This window comes from Nothobranchius furzeri, chromosome 6 (genome assembly GCF_043380555.1).
Source record: "Nothobranchius furzeri strain GRZ-AD chromosome 6, NfurGRZ-RIMD1, whole genome shotgun sequence".
Classification (NCBI taxonomy): domain Eukaryota; kingdom Metazoa; phylum Chordata; class Actinopteri; order Cyprinodontiformes; family Nothobranchiidae; genus Nothobranchius; species Nothobranchius furzeri.
This window is the reverse complement of record NC_091746.1, coordinates 48,874,706-48,900,335: the sequence shown is the minus strand read 5'-3', so window position 1 is coordinate 48,900,335 and position 25,630 is coordinate 48,874,706. Positions and strand designations below refer to the sequence as shown.

General features: G+C 40.6%; 1 protein-coding gene across 3 annotated transcripts; it reads left to right on the top strand.

Moving 5' to 3' along the window:
• Positions 1-379: 379 nt before the first annotated feature.
• pnpla7a (patatin-like phospholipase domain containing 7a) lies at positions 380-23,992 on the top strand. Of its 3 annotated transcripts, none has more exons than XM_015977237.3 (37): positions 380-516; positions 746-820; positions 908-1,050; positions 1,136-1,210; positions 1,519-1,606; positions 1,729-1,811; positions 2,090-2,187; positions 2,289-2,429; positions 2,516-2,675; positions 3,058-3,138; positions 4,196-4,324; positions 4,482-4,562; positions 5,428-5,557; positions 5,641-5,712; positions 5,909-5,985; positions 6,111-6,266; positions 6,418-6,495; positions 6,909-7,114; positions 7,251-7,382; positions 7,501-7,624; positions 9,656-9,769; positions 9,901-9,967; positions 10,092-10,241; positions 10,868-10,931; positions 11,112-11,280; positions 13,900-14,082; positions 14,260-14,378; positions 14,467-14,623; positions 15,279-15,395; positions 15,480-15,549; positions 15,667-15,783; positions 15,919-16,067; positions 16,193-16,345; positions 16,438-16,557; positions 18,542-18,626; positions 18,933-19,048; positions 23,676-23,992. In XM_015977237.3, exons 3-37 carry the CDS (start codon positions 946-948, stop codon positions 23,802-23,804), a joined length of 4,095 nt encoding a protein of 1,364 aa, XP_015832723.3. In that variant the 5' UTR covers positions 380-516; positions 746-820; positions 908-945; the 3' UTR covers positions 23,805-23,992. The 3 variants fall into 3 exon arrangements, with proteins under 3 accessions (XP_015832723.3, XP_015832714.3, XP_070408857.1); XM_015977228.3 differs by having other exon boundaries at positions 905-1,050; XM_070552756.1 differs by lacking the exon at positions 18,933-19,048 and having other exon boundaries at positions 905-1,050; positions 23,676-23,790.
• Positions 23,993-25,630: the final 1,638 nt, after the last annotated feature.

The window sequence follows — 25,630 nt, the reverse complement described above, 5'->3', positions numbered from 1 at the left end:
AATGTCTTTTGGGTAGGTAAGTGGTTTGTCATTAAACTTTCTTTAAAATAGTAAATGATAGCTTCAGTTCAACTTTACATTTACCAGAAAAAAAAGAAAAGAAAATGACTGAAATTTAACAATTAAAACTGTACCGCGGTATGTTTTAGATTATTCTTTATTTTCGAAGCTAAACCACAAATGCCTTCAGGGAATAACGCAGTCAGGACATGAGCCGACAGGCGTAAAATATTGTTGTAGACCAAAACAGTCGGTTTTTCAGGCGGTACTGATATTAACAGGTAAACAGACATTACTTCCTGCCTTCACGTGATCTTAAAGCGAGACCAGCGCTGAGCGAGATGTGTCTATCTCGTTTCTGATTGGGTGCAGCTTCAGTCGACACCATGGCAACGGCAGGGAAGGGCGGAGCTGAGCAAGTAACAGCATAAAGAAAACTTTGTTAGCTAGCTGCTAACTTAATTCTTTATTCAGCGATGTAAACAATAGCATCAGGACCGCGGAAATCCTCAGAAAGTAAGCCTTGATGTTTCCGTTTAAGTAGGAATTTAAAACGCTGGAATGTGAAATAGACTTAGGTTATTTATGCTTATTAGCAAGACGGGTAACCACTGTGACTGTCAGACAGCTGCTAGCCTTGTTTATCAATCAGCTAACGTTGAGAGCTTCGTCCCAGCGCTTCCGTCAGATCGACACCCGAGGTTTGTTGAAGGCTGATTCGTTTGTTTGTTTGTATTTTTGCCAGGAAGCTGTCTTCAAATCTAGAATCCTAGCGAGATCACGGGGGAAGCTTCCAAGTGCTGCTAATGCAAAATTCCAGGTTCCTCTTTTTTCGTGCTCTCTTGTCTCTCTCAAATTGCTCTAGATTTCGTCCTAAGAAATTCGTTCGCGCCTTTTATTGCAGCAGTTTTATTGGAATCTTGTAGCGGGTGTTTTTCCTTGGGCATGATGGAGTGCACTGGAGATGATGGAGACCAGTGTCAGTGGCCCAGTTCAGAAAGCACCTCAACTCCTTTTAATGAGGACGCGACAGAACAAACGTGGGATAAGGTAACAAACCCAATGTGAACAGCAACCAGACTGGTACTTTTAGTATTTGGAGCCATGATCTTGGGCTAACCTAAACTATATTTAGATGTTGAAGGCCAGCAGGAGTGTCCTGAAAGAACGACTTCAACAGTTTGTGGAAGAGAGGATGCAAACCACCATGGTAGGGAATTTATTTTCATTCACAGCTTTTATTTTGTTTCCTTGTGTGTTTATTACTATTATGTGTGTGTGTGTGTGTGTGTGTGTGTGTGTGTGTGTCTGTCTGTCTGTTATAATGTGAACATTATTTCTGACATTATTTAAATCCATGAGAAAACAATAAAGAATGAACTGAATTCACTCTGAGAATCTGATTAGAATGGGTATGCATTATTTAACTGGCAGTTTTATAAGGGTAATGTTAATGAGGCTTAAATGTCAGCTGTGACCTCTCATGTGACCCCACTTTTCCTTTTAACTGTTCTGTAGCTCACAGGTGTCCTGATTGGAGCTGGTTTTGCTGTCCTGCTGATTGGGACTGTGGTATTCTTCCTCTACAGGAAATTCAAACGTGCTTGTGAGTCTTCCATTGTCCTCTAAAGCTTCACATTTTAAATTCCATTTTTTTTCCATGTGTGTCTGCACATGCAAATTTGACATCATATAACCTATAGTTTATGTTTTGAATTTTCTGACAAGATGAGCAGCAGCCTAGTGGGCCTCGGTATCGCTTCAGAAAACGAGATAAAGTGCTCTTCTATGGGAGGAAGATCATGAGAAAGGTTTCTGCTATTTACACTTCCGTAACCATGCATGCAGCGAATATTGACAATCATGTGAATTGATTGTTTTTTTTATTTTAAATGAGTAGTCCAATGTATTTAGGCTCCAAAGTATGCAGTATACATTTCTAGTTTTTCATTTTTACAGTACACGCCTGTTGTAAGATTAGACACTTTCTTATTTCAGTAACAAACTGTGGTCTTTAAACTTTGTACATTTTTACTCTAAGTTTTCAGTAATTTAGTCCACACCTCAAATAATATTTTGCTTTCCTAAGGTCCAGACTCTGTCTTCAACCCCTCCGTCTTCTAACTCGGTGTCAAAGCAATCACAACGCATACGCAAAAGAGCCAAAGTTCTGAGCATAGCTCGCAAGTATGCACCATTCACTTTTAGCTTTTACTTATATTATTTTAGTATTTTTCACAATTTTACTACTCATTTTAATTTGCCTTTCGATCATTTTTTTCCAACAGAATTCTGAGGATCCGTAAAGACCCTCCCACCCTGCAGTATAAGGAACCCCCTCCATCTCTGCTGGAAGCAGACCTAACAGAGTTTGACGTGCAGAGCTCACACCTTCCTTCTGAGGTTCTCTACATGTTGAAAAACGTCAGGTAACCAAACGTACAGCTCCCCGCTCATGTCGAGCTTTAGCCTCCTTGATGTTCCAAAGATTCCTCTGTTTTCTGATCTCTTACAGGGTCTTGGGTCATTTTGAAAAGCCTCTGTTTCTGGAACTGTGTCGCCACATGGTGTTTATTGAGCTGCAGGAGGGGGAAGTGCTGTTCAGGCCGGGGGATGATGATGATAGCATTTACGTGGTCCAGGATGGTAGACTCGAACTCTGCATTCAAGAGAATGTAAGTAACTGACAGCTCTATTTATCCTTTCTTCCCCCCAACATAATTTACATAAAACAATTTGTTTGAGATTCACATTTTGTCACACACATTATTTAAAAAATATATGAAATAAAAAGTAAAGATAAACAATAGCTCCATTGTTTATTAATTAGTTTTAATGTAATCTAGTAGTTGGTAAAGTAATGTGTTTAAGAGGACATGATCGATGTCTGCTGCCTTCTAATACAGGAAACATTTGACCAGCAGAGGGCACTACTGTGACATCTTAATCATTCATATTTAGCAGTTTCTTTGAAATGTGATTTTTTAAATTTTATTTATGCAGACATATAAACTGTTTATGAATTCAGAATAATAAAAAAAATCTTTATTTTTAAAGGATGGCACAGAACCAGTTGTAAAGGATGTACTTCCAGGAGACAGCGTCCACAGCCTGCTCAGTATTCTGGACATCATCACTGTGAGCCGCTATTTATTCCCTCATTGCACATCACACTGGGTTCTGTCCTCATTTCTACTCTGATCTGTTGCAATTAAATTAGTCAATCCATTACTGTTGTATGCCTGTGAATCCAACAGGACATTTATTTATTTGATTTAGTGATGTAATGTTTTATTTCATTTTCTGAAGTTATTCATTTATAGCTGCACTTTTTTTTTTTGCTTGGTTCCTTTAATGGACATTTAGAGAAAAGATAATCCTGATCTGAGGGTTCAGCTGTTTGGAACAGAATGTACTTAAGATGATGAACAGTTCCAATTGAATTTAAATGTAACAGCTTAGAAAATCCACAGCACATTTTGGTTACCAATTGGAGTGTGTGTGACTATTTTAAATGTAAATAAACTCGTAAAAGTTATATCTCACTTAGTTTTACAACCTGTTTTTAATGGGGATTTAAGAAAATATTGATATGGCAATATATCGCAATATTTTTTCCAGCGATATTATATCGATATTCAAAAGACGTGTATCAAAAATATCAAAATCGCAATGTATCGTGATATTTTTCCTGTGATATTACATCGATATTCAAAAGCTGTTTAATTTTTGGAAGGATTTACATGCAAACATTTGTGTATTTTCTTTTCTTTTCTTGCGATTCAAACGCTGACCGCTAGTTGGCAGCAGTGTGCAATGGGTTTCGTTTCCACCATTGAAATGTAAATCCCTCTATTATGGTTCAGATAGCTCTTGTTAAACATGTTAAGTATCAGTTTGAACTGTTTATTGAATTTTCCTATAATAATTTCAGTCTAAAAAAATCACTAACATCATCTGGCTGAATGTATTGCAATATATCGTGATATATTATTGTATCATCTCCCCTGTATCGTGATACATATCATATCCCCATAATTTTACCAATACACATCCCTACTGTTTAAAAGCACCACATCTATAGGAATAATAAATTGAGAGAATGAAGAACTGACATTCTTACGTTAAGTAATTACTGGGTCAGGTTTGTGCTGATGCTCAGGGTGAAAACTGATCTGTCCTGATTTAATTTCAGGGGTATCCGGCTCCATATAAGACCGTATCAACACGGGCTGCAACTCGCTCCACCATCTTACGTTTACCTGCTTCTGCCTTTGAGTCCGTTTTTAAGAAATACCCAGAGACTCTTGTGCGAGTCATTCAGGTAACAGATGGCCCAACAGTAAACATAAAAAATGTAAATGAGTTATACTGATTAGCATCTTATTTAAATGCCATTTGAAAACAAAACAATACAAAATTTCTTCTCTTTTTCCTTACATTTGTGTTTTTGTTTTTACTTTCTTGGGTGGGGATTGCAGATAATCATGGTGCGACTCCAGAGAGTGACCTTTTTGGCGTTACATAACTATCTGGGCCTAACCACCGAGCTCTTCAATCCGGTAGGAGGGAAATTAATTGCTGCACACATATTTGTGTTTACATAGTCTTGCCAAGAGGCTCAGTGAATACCTAAGCTTGGCTTTTGATCAAATTATACACACACACACACACACACACACACACACACACACACACACACACACACACACACACACACACTCTCTCAAGCTAATTTTACACATCATTAAGCACAGCATCATAACTTTCCTACAGCTCAGTGAAATATGTATAGATATGATTGTAACCCTTCCATAAAAAGTGACGGCACAAACCTTTAAATCTGTCCTAGTACTATAGTTAAGGATGCATGGAACCAGTGGTTCCCCCAGATAATTTTCATAGGGGTGGCCAGATGGGGCCAGAGAAAATTTTGGGGGTTGCCCACCAGATTGGTTCATGTGGTAACTCTAGGAGAGTTCAGCCAGTGGCGATGCATTGCACGCTCCTTTTATTCTTTTTCATTAAAAAAAACAATATGCACCAGAGATGCTTACCTCAAATTTGAAGAACATAATTTTTTCAGAAAGACATTTGAAACTGTTATTTGGAATGTGATTTTAAAATTTTTTGTAGAATCTTAAGCACTTGATTTAATTCACCTTTTAAATACTATGAATGTATAGTTTGTGTGAACATTAATATGATTCATAAAAAATGTTGGTCTTCTCTGGTGTGGCCAGCAATTTTCTTGGGGTGCCACTGCATGGGACCTTATTATGCACACGCAAGCCTCTGAGCTCTACAAGAAATATTGTCTGTGCAAACAAATCGTTTACAAGTAGCTCGATCAAGATCAAGTGTCCTTAACATTTGCGACTGAAGACTTGACCTTAACTGAGATGCTTTGTGTCACATTATTCACAGGAGAGTCAGGCAGTGCCTTTGTCCAATATAAATGGTGTGATGGCTGAGGCGAATTCTGGAAAGACAGCACGTCGTCTCCATCTTCAGGATGACGTACCTGCCGGGTTCTCAGAGAACATTTCAGAACCAGGTCTAGAAACTTGGTACTCCAATGAATTTTAAATGCAGCTCTGTTTGGAGACTGATCCACTGACTCAGGTTTATATGCAACAGACTGTGCAAAGGAGAGCCCCTCAAACAGCTGCAGGAGGGTACGATCTATCTCCATGCCACCCGAGTGTACAGGTGGGTCACTGTCCAGCACGAATCTGACTAATGCTTGTATTACAACTTGTAAGTGTGTGTGTGTGTGTGTGTGTGTGTGTGTGTGTGTGTGTGTGTGTGTGTGTGTGTGTGTGTGTGTGTGTGTGTGTGTGTGTGTGTGTGTGTGTGTGTGTGTGTGTGTGTGTGTGTGTGTGTGTGTGTGTGTGTGTGTTTACAGGAAATGATCTTAACATGGCCTGTGAACGAGCTCGAGTGATCATAGATGAGGCTCCTGCAAGTCCTGCCACTCAAAAAGTACTTTTTTTTCCCTTTGTCGGTTCTTCACTGACGTGTAGATTTAAAATAACTCAACACCTTCTGTGCCTTATCCTCATGTGATTTATCTCTAGAACTTTAACTTTTTTCTTCTACTTCTGTAGTCTAGTCTGAAAAAAAATGTGACAATGCAGCCCACGCCTTCTGAAGTGTTACACTATACGGACAGTGGGGGGCAGTCTGACGCCATCAGCTTCGGTAAAAGCAGCACGATCCTCCAGGCTGCCAAGAGAGACCTGCAAGTGATCATCCAGCTGCAAGTATTTATAAATCAATACATCTAAATATATTTACAATATGTACTTTTTTCTTTTATTGAGCAATATGTTTTACTGGCATCTTTAATTATGAATGGGTGAGATCTTGTTTATATTCGAGGAAAACCGTTTTTTGTGTGTCTCTTGTTTGCAGGACCCCGGTCTACTCGATGGCAGAGTGACCCTTCATCATGTCAAAGCTGGTTCTGTTGTAGCTCGTCAGGGAGATCAGGTCAGGGAGTCCTTTCATGACGCGAGTTTCTTCTAAATCCATTTCTTTTATTGTCATTTTTATGAAGATTATTGATGACCTTTAGCCTAGTTAGTCAGGAATGAGCCTCTGCTAATGAATTTGTTATTTAGTATTTGATCAATGAACATTCAGGCAAAGCTCATAAGGTTGGCGTTTGTTGCAAATAATGGGCAAAGAGGCAACAAAACTAGATTATTATCAGACCTTTCAGTAGAAAAAGGAGTAATTTGTTCTTGAATTAAAAAAAAGCTTCATTTGTATCTTAGAATATAAATAAAAGGGTATTATTTCATTTAATTTTTTAAAAACTAAACAGTTAATCTCAGAAATCTTTATTTGATCGTGATGAGATTCAGAAAACTGTTTAAACCTGTCCTGTTTCTGTGTTTTAGGAGGTGAGCATCCACTTTGTGATTTCAGGGCTCCTCCATGTTTATCAGCGGATGATTGATCGTGAAGAAGACACGCGCCTGTTTGTGACGCATCCTGGAGAGCTCGTCGGCCAGCTCGCCGTCTTGACCGGAGAGCCCCTCATATTTACTGTGCGAGCCCAGCGAGACTGCAGCTTCCTCTCCATCTCTAAAACGCACTTCTATGAGTGAGTCACATGATCACATGATCACTTGTACCCCACATTCTTTACAAACATCTTTGTATGCAGCCAGAAGTATCCCAGGATGGTTTCAGCTCCCCTTTCTTCACTTTTATTTTCATGTTTGTGTTTAATCCATCAGGATAATGCGAGTCGAGCCAAAAGTAGTTCTGAACGTTGCTCACACCGTGTCCAGGAGGATGTCGTCTTTCATCAGACAGATCGACTTTGCGCTGGACTGGATGGCCGTGGAGGCCGGCAGGGCCGTTTACAGGTGTTCTGCTCCAAGCGTCAGCTCACGTCTGCAGATGAGATCAGCTTTAACCACAAGAGAGGTCAAAGTCAAAAGGGCCACACTTCTGCTGAGATAACCGTTATCTTTACATTTTCAGGCAAGGAGACAAATCAGACAGTACATTTATTGTGCTGAGTGGCCGACTGCGCTCTGTTATCATGAAGGACAATGGCAAGAAAGAGATGATTGGAGAGTACGGACGTGGCGACCTGATTGGAGTGGTAAGGCCCTCGACCGAGACGGGCAATGAATTATATCGAGTGGAAAACGTTCCTCATGAGTATTCGTGTCCGTGCATCAAGATTAATGCTTCAGCGTTTTCTTCAAAGTATGAAATGTGCAAATTTATTAACATTATTCACTAATAGCCATTTATCAGATTGATAGTTCACTCACTGACAATATGTGTAGTTAATTAAAAATACTGCCAGTGTGCTTCTAAAAGGCTTGGCCGTTTATTATCCACACCAATTAGAAAATGAAACCTATTTCAAAAAGTGGGTAATAAAACAGTCATTTATTTCATTCAGATGATTCAAATCAACATTGTTGGTCTTTTCTGTCTGATTAAAAAAAAGTATTTATGTACAAAATTTGTTTTTAATCTTTTTAAAAATAAGTCCTCACATTATTCAAAAAAGTGTTACTCAGGATTTTGAACCTAATCTCATATAATCTGAGCCTGATTTGAATTTCTCTGTGCGTGACACAGAGCTGGAGATGAAGGTGATGAATAATCTTTGAAATTTCGACCACCATGTGATAAAAATACTAATAGTTCTAATCACAGAGCTTTCAATGTCGACATGAATTTGTGATGTCAAAGTTGGATGTGGTGAAGCAAAAACGCTCACTTAATCTAACTTGTATAAAAAAAAGTAAGCATTGTTGATCATAAAATCTAATAATGACCTCGTTAAAACACGGAAAACACACTTGAGGTTGTATCGGGGATCTGACGATCTTTATGACATCAAAAATTTTACTTGCTGCAACTTTTCACCTGCAGTTATCACATGCTGCCTTAGGGAATCAGACTTAAAAAGAAACTCATGCTCAGGTTTACACGTGTGTAACACTTTTGCAAAGTGCTACCTCCTTGATGGAATAAAATCTGAAATGGACACAGCTGCATGTATTTTGACATTTTGGCAGCCTTTGTGAAACACCTCTGGTTGCTGAGACGTGTCTCTGCCTCAGAGCTTCTAATAATAATACCTGGGCTGACGGATGCTATGGTTACGGTTACTTGGAGGAGGAAAGCTGTCACTGCAGCTGTTGTGATATTGGAAATAAGATTGCCATAAGAGGTGTCCAACACTAAGACATATTTAGTCATGCTGTACTGACGTCAGCTCTGAGGGATGAAATGGAAACCTCTCATTTGGAGCTCTTTTTTTTTCTTTCTCCCACTTCCGATCTGTTTCTAAACCCTGCGCTCTGACACTGATGGAGCGTTACAGGTCTCTTAAACAGATTTAGAAAAATGAAAGGTATAACTCCTCAACCAGACACATCAACTCAGTTGGTCTTCAGTAACGTCTCTTTGGCTTATTTAGTTAAAGTAAAGTAGAGGCAATCCTGGTCAGAGCAGGTGGTTTTAAAAACTACACATTATACCATAAGAAGCATCTAACCTAAAGGTATTTTTGGGTTCAGTTTATCTCATTTACTGGGAGGTTGTGTGTTTTAGGGGGAATTACAAAAAGCAATTAGAAAACTTGCTGTACTCCATTCAGTATAACGGTTAAATAATTTTGTAGTGTGAATGGTGCTGGTGCATGGGAAGGGACAGGTGTGTGTGTGTGTGTGTGTGTGTGCGCGCGTGCGCGCGTGCGTGTGTGTGCGTGCTCGCATGCTCGCTCTGTCTTCTCGATCCCCAGTGAGTCGTGGAGGATGGCTGCTTATACTGAGCCAGCATCCTCTGGAGGTTTCTTCCTGTTAAAAGGGAGTTTTCCTCTCCACTCTCGCTACATGCTTGCTTAGTATGAGGATTGCTGTAAAGAGATGCAATCTGCCGAGTTCCTTATATAGGAAACTTTTTGGCTTAATGAACTGAACTGTATTGGAATGTTTACTTGGCGCTAGATAAATAAACTGGATTGAATTTGAATTGAATTATTCCTCCTTAATTACTTGTAGAAAATTGTTGAGCGTTTCTTCATTTCTTGAGTAGATGAGTTTTCATTATGGTTGGTTCCTGGCTGAGTTTTATTTTTACACTGTAATAATTGTTCTGCGTGCTTCTGCAGGTTGAAACCCTGACCCATCAGAACCGAGCCACCACTGTCCACGCTGTGAGAGATTCTGAGTTAGCCAAACTACCCGAGGGAGCGCTCTCCTCCATCAAGAGGAAGTTCCCTCAGGTATTCAGAAATGATGAGAGAATTCTGATCAGCCAGAGAGTCGAGAGAGAGTTTTAACATGCGTGTTAAAATGTTCAAATTCAGGCTTAAAGTTAAACTCAGAACATGAAATAAATGTTTTTACCTTCCAGGTGGTCACCAGGCTCATCCATTTACTTGGTCAGAAGATCCTCCAGCAAGTCAACGTTCCTCTTTCAGGTGTTCTACAACATTTATTTCTGCTTCTATAATTTATATACATTCTGGTTCTTGTTTATCATTGCTCCGCTGCTTAATATAACTGTCAGCATAGATGTTAACGCTCCTGTAAAAATACTTCCAGCTCGTAGTTTGGCACTCCACACTCCAGGAAGCAAGTGGGACGCAGGAAATCAAGCCTCCAACCTGTCGACTGTGACAGTTCTGCCCGTTTCAGAGGAGGTGCCTTTGACCGCCTTCACTCTGGAGCTGCAGCACGCTCTCCTCGCTATAGGTAAACCATAAGTACACTTTTACATCTCAGTTAAAGTGTTCTGATCGTTTTACTCATTTGAAGCCTGTTTCTAGTAAATGGATGGATTCACATACGAATCATCAGAATAAAATGTTATCATTTATGTTTAATTAATGTGATGTAAACACAGCCTTGTTGGAAAGACAAACATAGATACTCAGATATGTTCTTTTAGATGCATCATGTCACCAAAGTGTTTCTACTTTCAGATTTAGCCCAAAAACCACCTTTACTGCCACTTGCCTGAAACCAGTCTAGTTTATCATGTTTCTAAATTTACAACACAGAAATAGAAACATAATCAGATTGGATTACTGGTAATCTTGTGCTGAAAAATAATCCCTGCTCCAGTGTGACTCTTGTACACTTCCCCGCTGTTGAATTAGAGATTTATTTTGTGCCCGTCCTTGTTTGAAGTGAGAAAGAGCTTTTCACCACAGCTCCACAGCTGAACGTGCCCTTGGCTGTATAACACAGGCTAATTAACATTATAAAAGAGTTTTGCTTTTACTGCAGTGACCTTTTGAGGCTTTAGGGACTGATGGCTATTTCAGAAGCAAAAATGTATCAGATGCTAACAGGAAGTGGGGTCTGATCTCGTGCAGGGCCCACGCTTTTGCTGACGAGTGACATTATCAAACAGAGACTTGGAGCTGCAGCATTAGACAGGTATGGCTGATAAAAGGTTAAATAAAAATGCATCATAGCTCTAATCAAAGCTCAGTTTCACTTGATTTGTTCTTTTTTTGTTTTTTGTTTTGTTTGAAATCTCACTTTAGTTGATGTTTGAGCACAACAAGAAGAACTGATTGCCTGTAAGCTTCATTAATGGACTCTCTTCCTCTTTAGTGTTCATGAGTACCGACTGTCCAGCTGGCTGGGCCAACAAGAAGACCTCCATCGCATAGTTCTTTACCAGACTGACTACTCACTGACCCCGTGGACACAGCGGTGCATCCGTCAGGCTGACTGCATCATTATTGTGGGAGTAGGGGAGCAGGACCCCGCTGTCGGGGAGGTGAGGTGAAACGTGTGGGCTGCCACTAGAGCAGAGAGGGCGCTGAAACTGTCAAAGGTCACACTTGGTCGTCTAATCATTTGGATTTCAGTATTTATGGAATTAGGTGTATTTTTTACTGTTTATGAGCACACTAATATGAAATAGTTATAAATGAATGCAAGATAATGATGATGATGAAGAAAATATAAAAATATTAAAATGAATGTTATAATAATGTAAGGTAACAAGGTTTAACTTATTTACTCAAACACCCCCTTATTTATGTAGAATAGCTTAGTTTGATCCCCCACCCCAGGAAGTTCAGTGCATGCTTCAGTAAACTATACGGGGCTCTAACCCTAACCAGTCAGAGATAATAAAGCATGACTCAGTCTTTAATTTACTCAGATAATTGTGCCTTTGACACCAGGAAACCAAATTTTTGTTTTACTTTCTTCCAAACATGTTTCCTACAAGTCCATAAGTAGTTGAACCAGCTCATGTGGTTATTTATCCATCAGTCAGGTTGTCTCACATGCTGGGATAATTATGTTATGATCAAGGGCTAAAGTATAATTAATGGTGGCCTTTCCTGGCGGTATTTCTCATGCTGCTTCAGTCTTTACGGTGCACCGATGTCGCTAATTTAGAAAAAAGCTCTTGAAAAAGTTGCATTTTTTGTGTTGAGAGAGAGATTTGTTTTAGGCTGCAGCAAAGAGAGAACAGCCCTGCTAACAGCAGAATAGCACCGTCACATGAACAAGTGAAACTTTAAAGTGGACACGCTTCGGCAGCAGAAATCAGCGGCAGGTTCCACATTTGCAGACTCATCACACCTGAAAGGCTGAAGGCACAAAAATGTCACAAGGTTCTTGATTCATATAGATTTAAATCATAACAGGCTTACAGGGAACACAATATTTTCATCTAGATAGGCTCAATAAATAGATGAAATGGTAATGTTTCTAATTAGAGATCAACCGATATTGCTTTTTCTGCTGCCGATATCTAGAGGGCATGGTCAGCTGATGGCCGATATGTGCTGCTGATTTGTTTGGGTCAATTTTTGTGACCGAAATCTAAATATTTTTCACTTTATTTGCATGCTAAAAAGTCACTAATAACATCAGTTGATGAACAAAATTTCTGAACCTGAATCATTTTTTGACCTCTGTTAAATCTTAATTTTGTGCACTGCTCAGTGTCAGACATGTAACTAAAGTTAATCGAACAAATCAATTTATTGAGCAAGTATTAAATGTTCAAAACTGGAGTATAAAAAGAAATTAGATAGAAAATATTTGTTAGAGCATTTCTTATGCAGATGTTATTCAGGAACATGAATTTACATTTCTGTTCTACCCGGGGATGTGTCTGTCTTTAAATCAGCTTTACTAAAGAGGGAGATCGGCTGATGCTGGTGTGCTAAAAATGATAAACATTGGTCTACCCCTACTTCTAATCAAGTTTTTAGTAAAGTGGTTTCATCTAAATCTTACATTCAAGAAGCCAGGTTGTGTTTGATGTATTGTTTGTGTGTAATCCAGCCAAGACGCAGGTCTGCTGTGATATGAAGGTCACTCCTACCTTTATGCACTTGAATCATGTCAGATCCATGATTTTAGATAAAGTAATGACCAAACTGGCTTGGAACAGTTTGCATCTGACCCCTTATCATGGACATAAACGAGCTAAAGGTAGATGGACGTTGTGAAGGGAGAGCTGGATGTTAAAGGGCTGGTGTGGCTGATGAAAAAGATATAATTTCCTTTAACTTTGGGACGGAAGAAAAGAGAACCTGTCCCCGTTTAACAGGAAATGGAGGACGAAATGGAAAGATGGATCAGTGTTTAGTTTGGCTACGAGTGAGTCATAACCCTAGATGGATTTTTATCTTTTAGGGCACATGTGAGCAAAACATCCCTATCCTGCTTGTGCATGAAACCCTCCAAAGAAAGCAAGAAAAGAGAGGAAATCCAGAGTTGAGGATTAATTTAGTGTGTGTGTGTGTGTGTGTGTGTGTGTGTGTGTGTGTGTGTGTGTGTGTGTGTGTGTGTGTGTGTGTGTGTGTGTGTGTGTGTGTGTGTGTGTGTGTGTGTGTGTGTGTGTGTGTGTGTGTGTGTGTGTGTGTGTGTGTGTGTGTGTGTGTGTGTGTGTGTGTGTGTGTGTGTGTGTGTGTGTGTGTGTGTGTGTGTGTGTGTGTGTGTGTGTGTGTGTGTGTGTGTGTGTGTGTGTGTGTGTGTGTGTGTGTGTGTGTGTGTGTGTGTGTGTGTGTGTGTGTGTGTGTGTGTGTGTGTGTGTGTGTGTGTGTGTGTGTGTGTGTGTGTGTGTGTGTGTGTGTGTGTGTGTGTGTGTGTGTGTGTGTGTGTGTGTGTGTGTGTGTGTGTGTGTGTGTGTGTGTGTGTGTGTGTGTGTGTGTGTGTGTGTGTGTGTGTGTGTGTGTGTGTGTGTGTGTCAGTGCTTGTTTAAAATCTAATGTCCCCTCTACTCTCCAGGATGCTTCAGTGCTCTTTCCACATCAAGTACTCGGGGTTCTCGTTATTCGATCTGTGCCAGCATTACTCGGGAGAAATGCTGATGAAAGTGGCAAATATAAGATGTTCTCTAACATCTGTGCTCAATGCCTCCCCTCTTTAGCTGGAGCGTATGTTGGAAGGAAGCGCGGTGCGTGCCCAGAAGCAGCTGGTGCTGTTGCACAGAGAAGATGGCCTGCCGCCCCAAGGAACGGTGCACTGGCTCAACATGCGAAGCTGGATCTCCAGACACCTCCACCTCTCCTGTCCCCGAAGGGTCTTCTCTAAAAGGAGCCTTCCTAAGCTGGTCGGGATACAAACGCAGCCAGACATGTCTTTACGTTCCCTCCATGATGTTTCATTTGGAGATGAAAACACTTTATTAAGTCCCAGTTGACTCATCTACTTTTAGGCTGACGGTTTTATTTTGGTATCATTTTTTCTCTTCTACACCACTAAAACTCTCCTGTTTGTTTTCTTTTAGCTGGAACTGTACCAACGTGTCTTTGAAAAGCCAGCAGATCGCCACTCTGACTTTTCCCGTCTGGCTCGCATCCTAACTGGCAACGCCATTGCTCTTATCCTTGGAGGAGGAGGGGCCAGGTACAATTTGACCTATTTTATTGTTTCTCTACCCGCCTGGTCTGGTCCATTCTGTTTCATAATATAAACATATTTTCTTTCGAACCAGAGGTTGCTCCCAAGTGGGAATATTGCGGGCGCTGTGTGAGTCGGGAATCCCAGTGGATCTCATAGGTGGGACCTCAATTGGTTCCCTGATGGGGGCGCTGTATGCAGAGGACCGTAGCCACACCCGCATGAGGATTAGAGCCAGAGAGTGGGCAATGGTGAGAGTAATGATTGATCAGCTGCATTGATAAATATTCGCAAATTTTATCTTCAAAATGCAAATTTTACAGTAACAGATCAACCATCGGGTGTTTTTGTACAAATGGCTATGAATGGTTGCATCAGGATGTTTTTGCTGGAAGACACGGTAATGATTTATAGTGCGTTTAGTGCCAATCACAGCCTTAGGTTATGTGTTAAAAATGCCCAAGTTCATCCTTGTGAAAGCACCATGTGAGCACCTGCTCCCGTGAGTGTTCAGTAGTGAGTGTGAGGAACCACAGGCCTGCCCCCAGAGACCCATGGGTGATGGATGAAACTTTTTTTTAACACTGTGGCTACAGGAGTTTGATCCATGCGTGTTCACATAGTTTCAGATTTATAAAACCTAAAACATATTTAGATTTTTGTGTTTTGAATCTTTCCTGTAAGAACTTCGCAACAAGAGCAGCTGTTTCATACAAGACTGTGGTCTTTACAAAAGTTGGATTAAAATGGAACAACTTAATAGAGATTCTCTTAAAGATTGAATCTCATCAGTAAGGAATCACAGATCGTTTGTAAATTCAGTCCAGTCATTTTTAAATTTAAAATTCAACTTTGAGGAATTGAATTTATTTCTGAAACTTGTTGATGTTTGGCTTTCTTCCCCAGGAAATGACCTCAAAGTTCAGGAAGGCTCTGGATTTCACATACCCATGGGCCTCTATGTTCACCGGCGCTGCCTTCAACTCCAGCATCAGTAATGTGTTTAAAAGCAAACAGATTGAGGTGAGACTGAGGAACAAGAAACAGGAAGTGGCAGTTTTAGTAGATGATCACCTTAATGAGCATGTTCTGTTATCTGGTTTTTAGGACCTTTGGATCACCTACTTCAATATTACCACTGACATCACCGCATCAGCAATGAGAGTACATACAGATGGTAAAGATTCTCTTTTATATTATATTCCCAAAGAAAAGGTTGAGACCTTTTTGTGTTTTATATTTTCTGTGGTGCGTTTTTAGATAACTTTAACAAACATCCTATTTGCTGTTTGAGGTTCTCTGTGGCGGTATGTGCGTGCCAGCATGTCTCTGTCAGGTTATCTTCCTCCTCTCTGTGACCCCAAAGATGGCCACCTACTGATGGATGGTGGCTACATCAACAACCTGCCTGGTCTGTTTAATCCAGTCCAAATGGGTCGTGTAACCTTAGCACCCTTTCATCGATCTTTTCCTGACATCTGCAGTTGACTCATTTCTATATGCTTCCTTGTTACCTTTCATGTGTTGGTCCTTTGGACTCTCCCAGCTGATGTGGCGCGCTCCATGGGGGCCAAAGTGGTGATTGCTATTGACGTGGGCAGCAGGGATGAAACCAACCTCACTAATTATGGCGACTCGCTCTCAGGCTGGTGGGTGCTATGGAAACGCTTCAACCCCCTGGCTGAGAAAGTGAAGGTGATGAATTGATTAATAAGACACAAGAAACTGTGGAAATGTTTAAAAAGGAAATCAGGCTTGTGAATAACAATGGGGGTATTTTTAGAGCCGAGTTTTACTGATGCGCAAGTTGATTGGAACAGGTGCTGAACATGGCCGAGATCCAGTCTCGGCTGGCCTACGTGTGCTGCGTGAGGCATCTGGAGTCGGTGAAGAACAGCGACTACTGCGAGTACATCAGGCCCCCGATCGACAGATACCGCACTCTGGAGTTTGACAAGTTTGATGAGATAGCTGTGAGCTTTACCCAGATCCATTATTGCTCATGCTTTTATTGTTGGATGGCTTTTTAGGATAAAACACTGATGGACTCGCCTGTGTCTTCCAGGAAGTGGGATACCAGCACGGCAAGACAGTGTTTGATGTGTGGAGTCGCAGTGGTGTAGTGGAGCAGATGCTGAAAGACAGACACCAAGAGGACTTCCACAACATCCAACGAAAGGGCAATGTAAGCATGAGTGGTGTGAGTCATCAACATGTGGGAATCCTGAGGGGGTGTTTTTATTCTGAACAAGCAAAGGTTGAATCTTTGTGCCAAAACAAGCAGAATTAGCCCTAAATTTACTAAAACTACCTTCTTAAAATTGGTAAAATTTATCTCTTTTTTTTTTTTAGCAATCCTCGACTTTCTCCATTCTAAATGTGGGCAGCATTTAAACAGAACGTATGCTTTTACTTAAACCTTGATAGATACAGGAAGCCATGAGGTACAAAACATCTAACGCCATGTTTTTGGCAGGGTGGGACAATTTCATTACCGGTGCATCACAGATAAACAGATTAGTTTTAAGCCGTTGTTACAAAACTATGCCGTCAATTTGCTGCAACGCCATCTCGGCCGATTTTGTTCAAAAAGCAAAACTTATGGCTTGTGTTTACTTTCGTTTTCAATGCAGTTGCCAGCCGTAGCTCGGCAGTAACTCTCTACGCCATCACGACACCTCCTATTGCCCCAAGGTGCAATCGCTGTTTATATGACAGACAATTACTGCAATATTACTACCAAGCAAGGCGGAACGAATGCTGCAAAATTTGCACATCGCCATGGCGTGTTTATAAGGCAAGGCAGCTTTATTTATAGAGCACATTTCAAACACAGAAGCAATTCAATGTGCTTTACAATCAAGACACGGTGTGTCTTGTAAAAAGGGCTAGAGATGCACCTTCACTAATTTCAGGAGGTATACAGAGACAACAGGATGAGTATGATGGACCAGGATGGAGGAGGATTGAGGAGATAAGGTCAGGAGGAAAAGTAAGAAGAAATGAGGCACAGTGAGCAGAGGGAAGGTGAAGAAGCAGAGGAGAGAAGGTAATAATCCTGTAATCTTATAATAAACTCGGCACACTGACACACTCCAAAAGCATAGAGGCAACGTCTTGGTGCCTCAGCCAATCAGAGAGCTTGTTTGGGGAAGAAGTGTAAAAGAAGGAAGAGGAGCATCACCTCCTGGTGTGTTGAAGCATCCAAGGCTACTTCTATACTAATCCCAATCCTGAGCTTTACTATAGATTTTTCTAAAGAAATATGTTGCCATGGAAACTCTCAATGCCAACTAAAAGTCTCATATTGGAGCTGTTCATTTTTATGCAGACGTTTTTTTTTCTCTTCCTGCAGATTTAAACTGGATGTTCTTAAAAAGACGTATAAGCCCATAGTCTAACTTACTATTTATGCACACATTTAAAGTTTAGTTGTTTTATTTTATGTGTGTTTCATAATTTAAACTGCTTTATGCGTTGAACGCATGCTGATGGAACTAACAAATTGTAAATGAAAAAAAAAAGTTAATATTAATTTAAAGTTATATTTGGGTGTGTTGAGTGTCATTCATACCTCATACCTCTCAGAAATGGAATCACTTGCATTAGATTTGTCTCTAAGCAATGGTAAAGAAAAACATTGTTGATAAGCAAAAGTCAAGATGAAGAAAAATGACGTTTACATTCAAACTGAGCTATAAAAGATAAAGGGAATAAAAGCAAAATCAATGATGTAAAGAATCATGACAACGTCCTGAAGCAAAAAGCAACAAATGCACCCAAAAAAGAAACGAGGACGAAGCTTATTATTATTGTTGTTGCAGATCTGAACAGTGATGCTGTCTCCTGACTAACTCCCATTTTCTTTAAGACAATAGTTGTCCCACACAGAAATGTAATGATGTCTTATTTTCAGAAGCTTCTGTAGGATGTAGCTCTCAGGAGAAATGGCGCACGTCTTCAGCTAAACAAATAGACACTGTTGGTCAAGATGGTGGTGGTGGTTGTGTGGGGGGTGGGGTGGGGGTGGGGGTGGGGGGCTGTAATTAGGGAAAGATCTGAAAAGAAATGAAGGTGGAAGAGGCAAAAATAAAGAAATTATGTCAACAATAGCTTCCTGTGGCTTGTTTTTATTTACCTTTTATGAGCTGAATCTGTGTGTCTTCCAGGTATTGACATGCCCCAATGCCTCCTTCACTGACCTTGCAGAAATTGTGTCCCGCATCGAGCCCGTCAAACCTGCCTTGATGGATGGTAAAACTACTGACACATATTTCAGTCCTGTCACTTTCAGCCACACTCATTATCCTCCCTAAAACGTGCTGGCAGTGTGTCTGGGAGATGCAGTGTTAACTTTTCTCCGTGTTTCTCGTGCTTGCTCAGTTTCTTCCTGTTTTATTCTACGAGGATATATGATGTATCTTTTTTCCTGCGTACCTGTTCAGATGTCTTCTCTGAAACCTTTTCTGTTTTGTTACATTTAACTGTTTGGTTTGCTCCTTTTTTCCCCACATTTTCCTTCTCCTTCACCCACAATCCTCCACGGTTTCCCTTCATCAGAGGAGTCAGACTATCACACTGACTATGAGGAGGAGGCATTGGAGAGTGCCCTTTCTGACACGGAGGTGTACGGTCACTACGGAGAGCACACTGAAGGGGAGGAAACGGCTGACACGGTGTGGACTACTTCCTGCTCAGGGGGAGAGGAGAGGTTCTTTTACTAAGTGAAAACCTGCTTCAACTTTGCACAGTTTTATAATAATTCAGCACATTTTGGGTAGAATTTGTCACTTTTTAATTGAAGGAACCTTTTTGTAATATTTTATAAACTCCCACCTGGAAATCAAGTAAATCTTTAGCAGCAGTGTTCTTGTTAAAAGTGTTACTTAATGTACTTGTATGATGGCGTTATTGACCAAACATTAGTACCTTTTTAGGTCAAGTTCCTAGAAAATCAAATGGGATGTTTAGGCCTTTGACTAATTTAAGATTTTGGGCATTAAGAGTATTTTAGTTGTAGGATTCTGCTGAAAGTTGGTTGGAAATTTAATTTTAGCCCTTTAAGTTAATCTCTTTATTTTACTGAAACTTGCTCTAAGCTCCACTAAGATTCCCCCCCCCCCCAAGAATCTAAATAAAATTGAAATGATTATCTTATGCTAAATGGTAAATGGCCTGTAATTATACAGCTCCTTCCAGGGTTCTACAGCCCCCAATGTACTATACAACACAGTCATTCATGGTCTTACATTAATATAATTTTATTATTATGGGGGAAAAATGACTTTTAAGGGTTCTACAACCCCCCAAGGCACTTCACAGCACATTCATTCACCCATTCACATGCAATTATACCCTTTATTATTCATTTACATTAGATTATAATTCCTATCGGTTAAAATAAAAATAAAAAAACATTATTTTTCAGTTTTTTTTCTTGATGTGAAAGGGTTAATCAGAGCGTTTCTTGTATTTTCCCACATATTAGAAACTATAATCACTCTGTGAACTGTTTCAGGGCAATTTTCATTTTTTCCTCTCCAATCCAATTTTATTTCTGTAGCACATTTAAAATCTGCATGGCAGCTGACCAAAGTGCTGAACAGATGAACAAAAAGAATACAATACAAATCAGAAATTAAAAACACAGCTAAACCAAATAAAACAACCAATGGCCAAATGCTTGAGTAAAACAATGCTATTTCAGTGCAGCGCTCTCACATTGGTATAAAATGATGGCTGTGAAAGTTTCTGAATGGGTGGTAATTCTAGTAATTTCAGAGAAAATGTTGGGAAAGTAAAAGTAAATTGCTGACTGGTGTACAAAGATGAGGTGCGGGCTAATTTTGGAATCAGACCAAAGATAAAAGTGATCAATAAAACTGTGAGATGTGTTCTTAATTAAATTCAGTTCAAAAATACTTTATTAATCCCAGAGGGAAATTGATTGCTGTAATAGCTCAGAATAATAATAATAATAATAATCAAGGCGTCAAAGAGTTATTGTATATTACAATGACTGTTGGCAGGAAGGATCTCCAGTAGCGGTCAGTGTTGCAGCAAAACTGAAGAAGCCTCTGACTGAAGACACTCTTCCGTTGTCGGACAGTCTTGTGAAGAGAATGCTTAGGGTTGTCCATAATTTTCTTCATTCTCTGGAGAATCCTTCTTTGCATCATCTCCTCCAGTGGTTCCACAGTCGTCCCCAGAACAGAACCAGCCTTTTTTATTAGGCTGTTGAGCCTTTCCAGGTCCCTGCTTCTGATGCTACTACGCCAACAGACGATGGCTGAAGAGATTACACTCTCAACAACAGACTTGTAGAAGATCTGCAGCATCTTGCTACAGACATTGAAGGGCCTAAGCATCCTCAAGAAGTGCAGTCTGCTGTGTCCCTTCTTGTAAACTGCTTCGCTGTTCTTTCTCCAGTTCAGTCTGTTGTCCAGGTGAACTCCAAGGTATTTGTATTCCTCAACCACCTCCACTTCTTCTCCCATGATGGAAACAGTGTTTGACTTCACCCTGTTTCTTCTGAAGTCTAAAATCATCTCCTTTGTTTTGTTCACGTTCAAGGTCAGATGATTGTTTCCACACCATGCTACAAAGCGCTCCACCAGCTCTCTGTACTCCGCTTCCTGTCCATCTCTGATAGACCCGACAACTGTAGAGTCATCTGAGTATTTCTGTAGATGACAGGTCTGATTTGTACTGGAAGTCTGAGGTGTACAGGGTGAAAAGGAATTCAATTAAATTCAATTCAAAAATACTTTATTAATCCCAGAGGGAAATTGATTAATGGTGAGAGTACAGTCCCATGTGGTGCTCCATTGTTACTGATCACCTGGCTTGATGTGCAGTTCTTCAGCCTCACAAATTGTGGTCTGTTTGTCAGGTAGTCTTTGATCCAGGCAATAGTTGAGCCCCCCACCTGTGTCTTCTGGAGTTTCTGGCAAAGTACATCAGGCTGGATTGTGTTAAATGCACTGGAGAAATCAAAGAACATGACCCTCACAGTGCTGCCTGCTTTGTCCAGATGACAGTGGATTGGTTGAAGCAGCTGGACGATGGCATCTTCAACTCCAACTCTATGGTGATAAGCAAACTGCAGCGGGTCCTGATATGCCCTAGTTTGCTTATTCAGGTGGACCAACAGGAGTCTCTCCAGGACCTTCATGATGTGGGATGTCAGGGCAACCGGTTTTTAGTTGTCACTGACTGATGGGCGAGTTTTCTTTGGAACTGGAACAAGGCAGGATGTCTTCCACAGGACTGGAACCTTCTCCTGGGCCAGGCTGAGGTTGAAGAGGTGCTGCAGAATCCCACAGAGCTGCTCTGCATGGGCCTTCAGTACTCTGGGGCTGACACCATCTGGACCTGCAGCCTTGTTCCTGTTCAGTCCCTCCAGCTGCCTCTTCACCTGACTTCTAGAGACAGATAGGTGGGAGGGGGAGGTAAATGGGGCAGCAGCATCTCCTGACTTGGTTGAAGGCAGATTTATAGGACCAGAAGAGCCCATAACTGTGTTAGAGGACAAAAGAGCTGGCGGGTGACATGAAAATGTTGGATTAGAGGAGGATGGGATGTCTGATTGGCTGGGGACAGGCGAGGAGGATGCTGGGTTTGTTCCTGAACTGAACCTATTGAAGAACTTGTTCAGTTCATTGGCTGTGTCCAGGCTGCCATCTGTGCAATCCTTCCTCTGCTTGAAGCCTGTGATCTTCTTCATCCCTGACCAGACATCTCTGATATTGTTCCTCTGTAGTTTGTTCTCCAGCTTCTTCCTGTATGTCTCCTTGCTGTCCCTGATCTTGATCTTCAGTTGCTTCTGTATACTCAATGATTCCCTGTCTCCCTCCTTGAAGGCTCTTTTTTTCTCATTTAGCAGATTCTTCAGTTCACTTGTGATCCAGGGTTTGTTATTAGCGAAGCCTCTCACTGTTCTGGTGGGTATGACGTTGTCTACACAGAAGTTTATATAGTCAGTGACCCATCCAGTCATGGCATTGATGTCCTCTTCATATCCTTGGCAGAGAGTCATCCAATCTATGGTCTCAAAACAACCCTGCAGGGCTTCTTCAGCGTCCTGTGAATATTTTCTCACAGTTCTTCTTGTAAAAACAAGATTGTGATCTGATTGTCCCAGAGGAGGTCTTGTTTAGGACATGTATGCATTCTTTACATTTGCATAACACAAATCCAATGTCTTGTTTTCTCTGGTGGAGCAGCTGACAAACTGTTGAAATGTTGGAAGTGTGGCAGCGAGTGAGGCATGATTAAAATCACCAGATATAGCCACAAATGCATTGGGGTGCTGGGTTTGTAGCTTAGTGACAACAGAACTGATGGCATCACATGCATTTTCAGCAATGGCTGAAGGTGGAAAATAAACGGTTGCCAAGACAACACTGGTGAACTCTCTTGGCAAATAATATGGGCAACAACTTACTGCCAAGAGTTCAACATCTGGGCTGCTGAGACGACATTTCACTGAAACATGACCTGGATGGCACCATCTGTTGTTGATGAGCGCTGCCACTCCACCTCCTTTTCTTTTCCCGCTCCTCTTCAGATCTCTGTCTGCTCGTACAGTCAGGAATCCTGGCAGAGAGACGCTGGAATTGGGGATATGGTCCTGCAGCCACGTCTCAGTGAAACACATAACACTGCACTGCCGATACTCTGGCTGAGTCCTTGAAAGGGCTTGGAGTTCATCCATCTTGTTGGCCAGTGATCTCACATTGCCCATTATGATCGATGGAAGAGATGGTTTGAATTTCCTCTTTCGCTGTCTCCGTTTTGCTCCCGCTCTGCATCCACACTTCTTGCGTTTTAGCTCATTTGGGATTTGTGGCTTCAGTTGAGGTATTATTTAAGCCTTTCCAATGTTAATCAGCTGCTCCTGATTGTAAACCAGTTTATTGCCATGGTTACACATCATAAAAAATGCTCAAAAAGTGAAAAAATAGCTGTAAAAATCCTCTAAGCTTCACAGCACCAGAAACAGAAAAGTAAAAGGTCCAAAAAAATACAGTTTTTCTTAAGACGCTAGAAGAAAAAATGTCCAAAAAAGGCTAAACTTACATGTAGTTAACAGAGCTACTTCAACATGCAGCCACCCAGAGCAGTGCGAGAATGGAATGGATTAATGAATTATAAAACCCTCAATGACATTTTCACAATGAAAAATTCTCTTTTATTGTTGTCAAGAGCTGATAAAGTTTAAGCCATTTTTAAATCTTAAAAAGAAAAAAAAAACATTTTGGTATAAAATCCCAATACTGTTTCTTTAAACTTTCATTTCAGGATGACGAGCTGGAGGCACACACCGGTTTCGTTACTTCACCAAACAGCAGCCACCCTCAACCTGCCTTTGACCATCCACCGGAGGAGCTGACAAACCAGCAGTCCCCTTCCAAACAGTCCATTAAGTAAGGAGCGGTCTAACGAACTCCGCCTGAACACAGTTACTCCTGCTCTTCTGTGCCACGTTTGCACCGTCAAGCCTGTCCTGGACGACTCTTGTAGTGTGATCACCATTCTGACCTCTGTGACCTGATCCTGTTAGCTGCCAGGCTGACAAAACTTCCTAAAGCACAAAACTAACAATACATCCAGGAATCGTGTTTGTATTCTGTCAGGGAAGCTTTAACTTCTCATATTGAGAAAGGTGAGACAATGTCTTAAAGCTTTATGTGAATAACACTCCATTTAAGACGACTTTCATAATTAAACCTGCAATTTCTCAGAACCTATAACCACATTTATAGAAAGGACCAGATGATCTCCTGCTTGTTCTGTGGCTTAAGCCAAAGATTTAGATCAGTGTGAGCACGCACACACACACACACACACACACACACACACACCTCTCTGAGGAATCTGTTACAGTCTAAAAGGATGATCATTTTAAGTGAGTGTATGACAATACACAAGTTTAGTAAATCAGTCTAAACTGTAAACACAAGTCTCAATGATCTCACAAAATAATGCTACTGTTATTTCCTACACTATTATACTAAAAATCTTCCAATGAAATTATTTAAAATTTGGAAAAATGACACCCGATTATTTGCATGAGCAGATTTCATTGGGGAAAAAGTAATGGCTGATTATTTTGTTAACTGGCATTTGGTGTGTGTGTGTGTGTGTGTGTGTGTGTGTGTGTGTGTGTGTGTGTGTGTGTGTGTGTGTGTGTGTGTGTGTGTGTGTGTGTGTGTGTGTGTGTGTGTGTGTGTGTGTGTGTGTGTGTGTGTGTGTGTGTGTGTGTGTGTGTGTGTGTGTGTGTGTGTGTGTGTGTGTGTGTGTGTCTCCGCGCTTGTTAGTTTGTTTGTTTGTGTTTGTTTAATAAGTACTGTTTCATGTTGGTAGCAAACAAATTTTAATAATGAATGTCATTAATTTTCCTGTACCTAACACAGAGGGAGCCACACCAAGATCTCTAAAAAACGTTCTGAAAGCAAATATTACAACTTGCGTTTAATCTGTTAAGCACTCCGGCAACACACACACACACAGATGCACGCACAAAAAAAAATATATATATATAAATAAACATACAGAGACAAACACAGGCAGGCAGTGACAGTTTTGCATAAAATTTAGCACCAGCAGAACAAATGAAAAATAATTTTAGCAACTCGTACATCTTTACAGCAGAGTCAGCTGAGTTTATTAGAAATACATTTTGATCAGTCATATTCTCAAAGTTGTTGCCTTAATGCAGTCCAAAGAGACCAAGCCAGATACGTAAAAAGGAGCACAATTTATTTTCGTGACATTCCTGAAGTAAACGAATAAGCGCAGTCGTCACCAAACACGCTTACCAAACAACACAAACGTATTAATAAGAGCACAGGAACAAGTCAGGGATTCATTTCTTGAAGCTTTAAGCACAATTTAGTTGTACTTTGTGTGCCCGTATGTGTCAATTTCCTTATTGTCAGTACAAAGTTAGGCTGTGCAGCAGAATGGGGCAATGTGACTTCAGTGGTCTCATAAAGCACAGAATAATGTTATTTACTTTTCATTTTATTGTCTAAAGTGGATTTATTTATGTAAACTGAGCATTTCAACTGAGTGCAGTCTTGCGTTTATAGGTCAAAATGCACACAAATATGATTTAGATGATTAAATGCACAAATCATGTTTCAAACGTTCGTGAAAAATCACAGAGTACTGCTAAACTAAAATCACTCGGTCTGTCGGTCTTAAATCCAAACTTTAACATTTCTACTTCAATGACTTTATTTTCCGGCCTC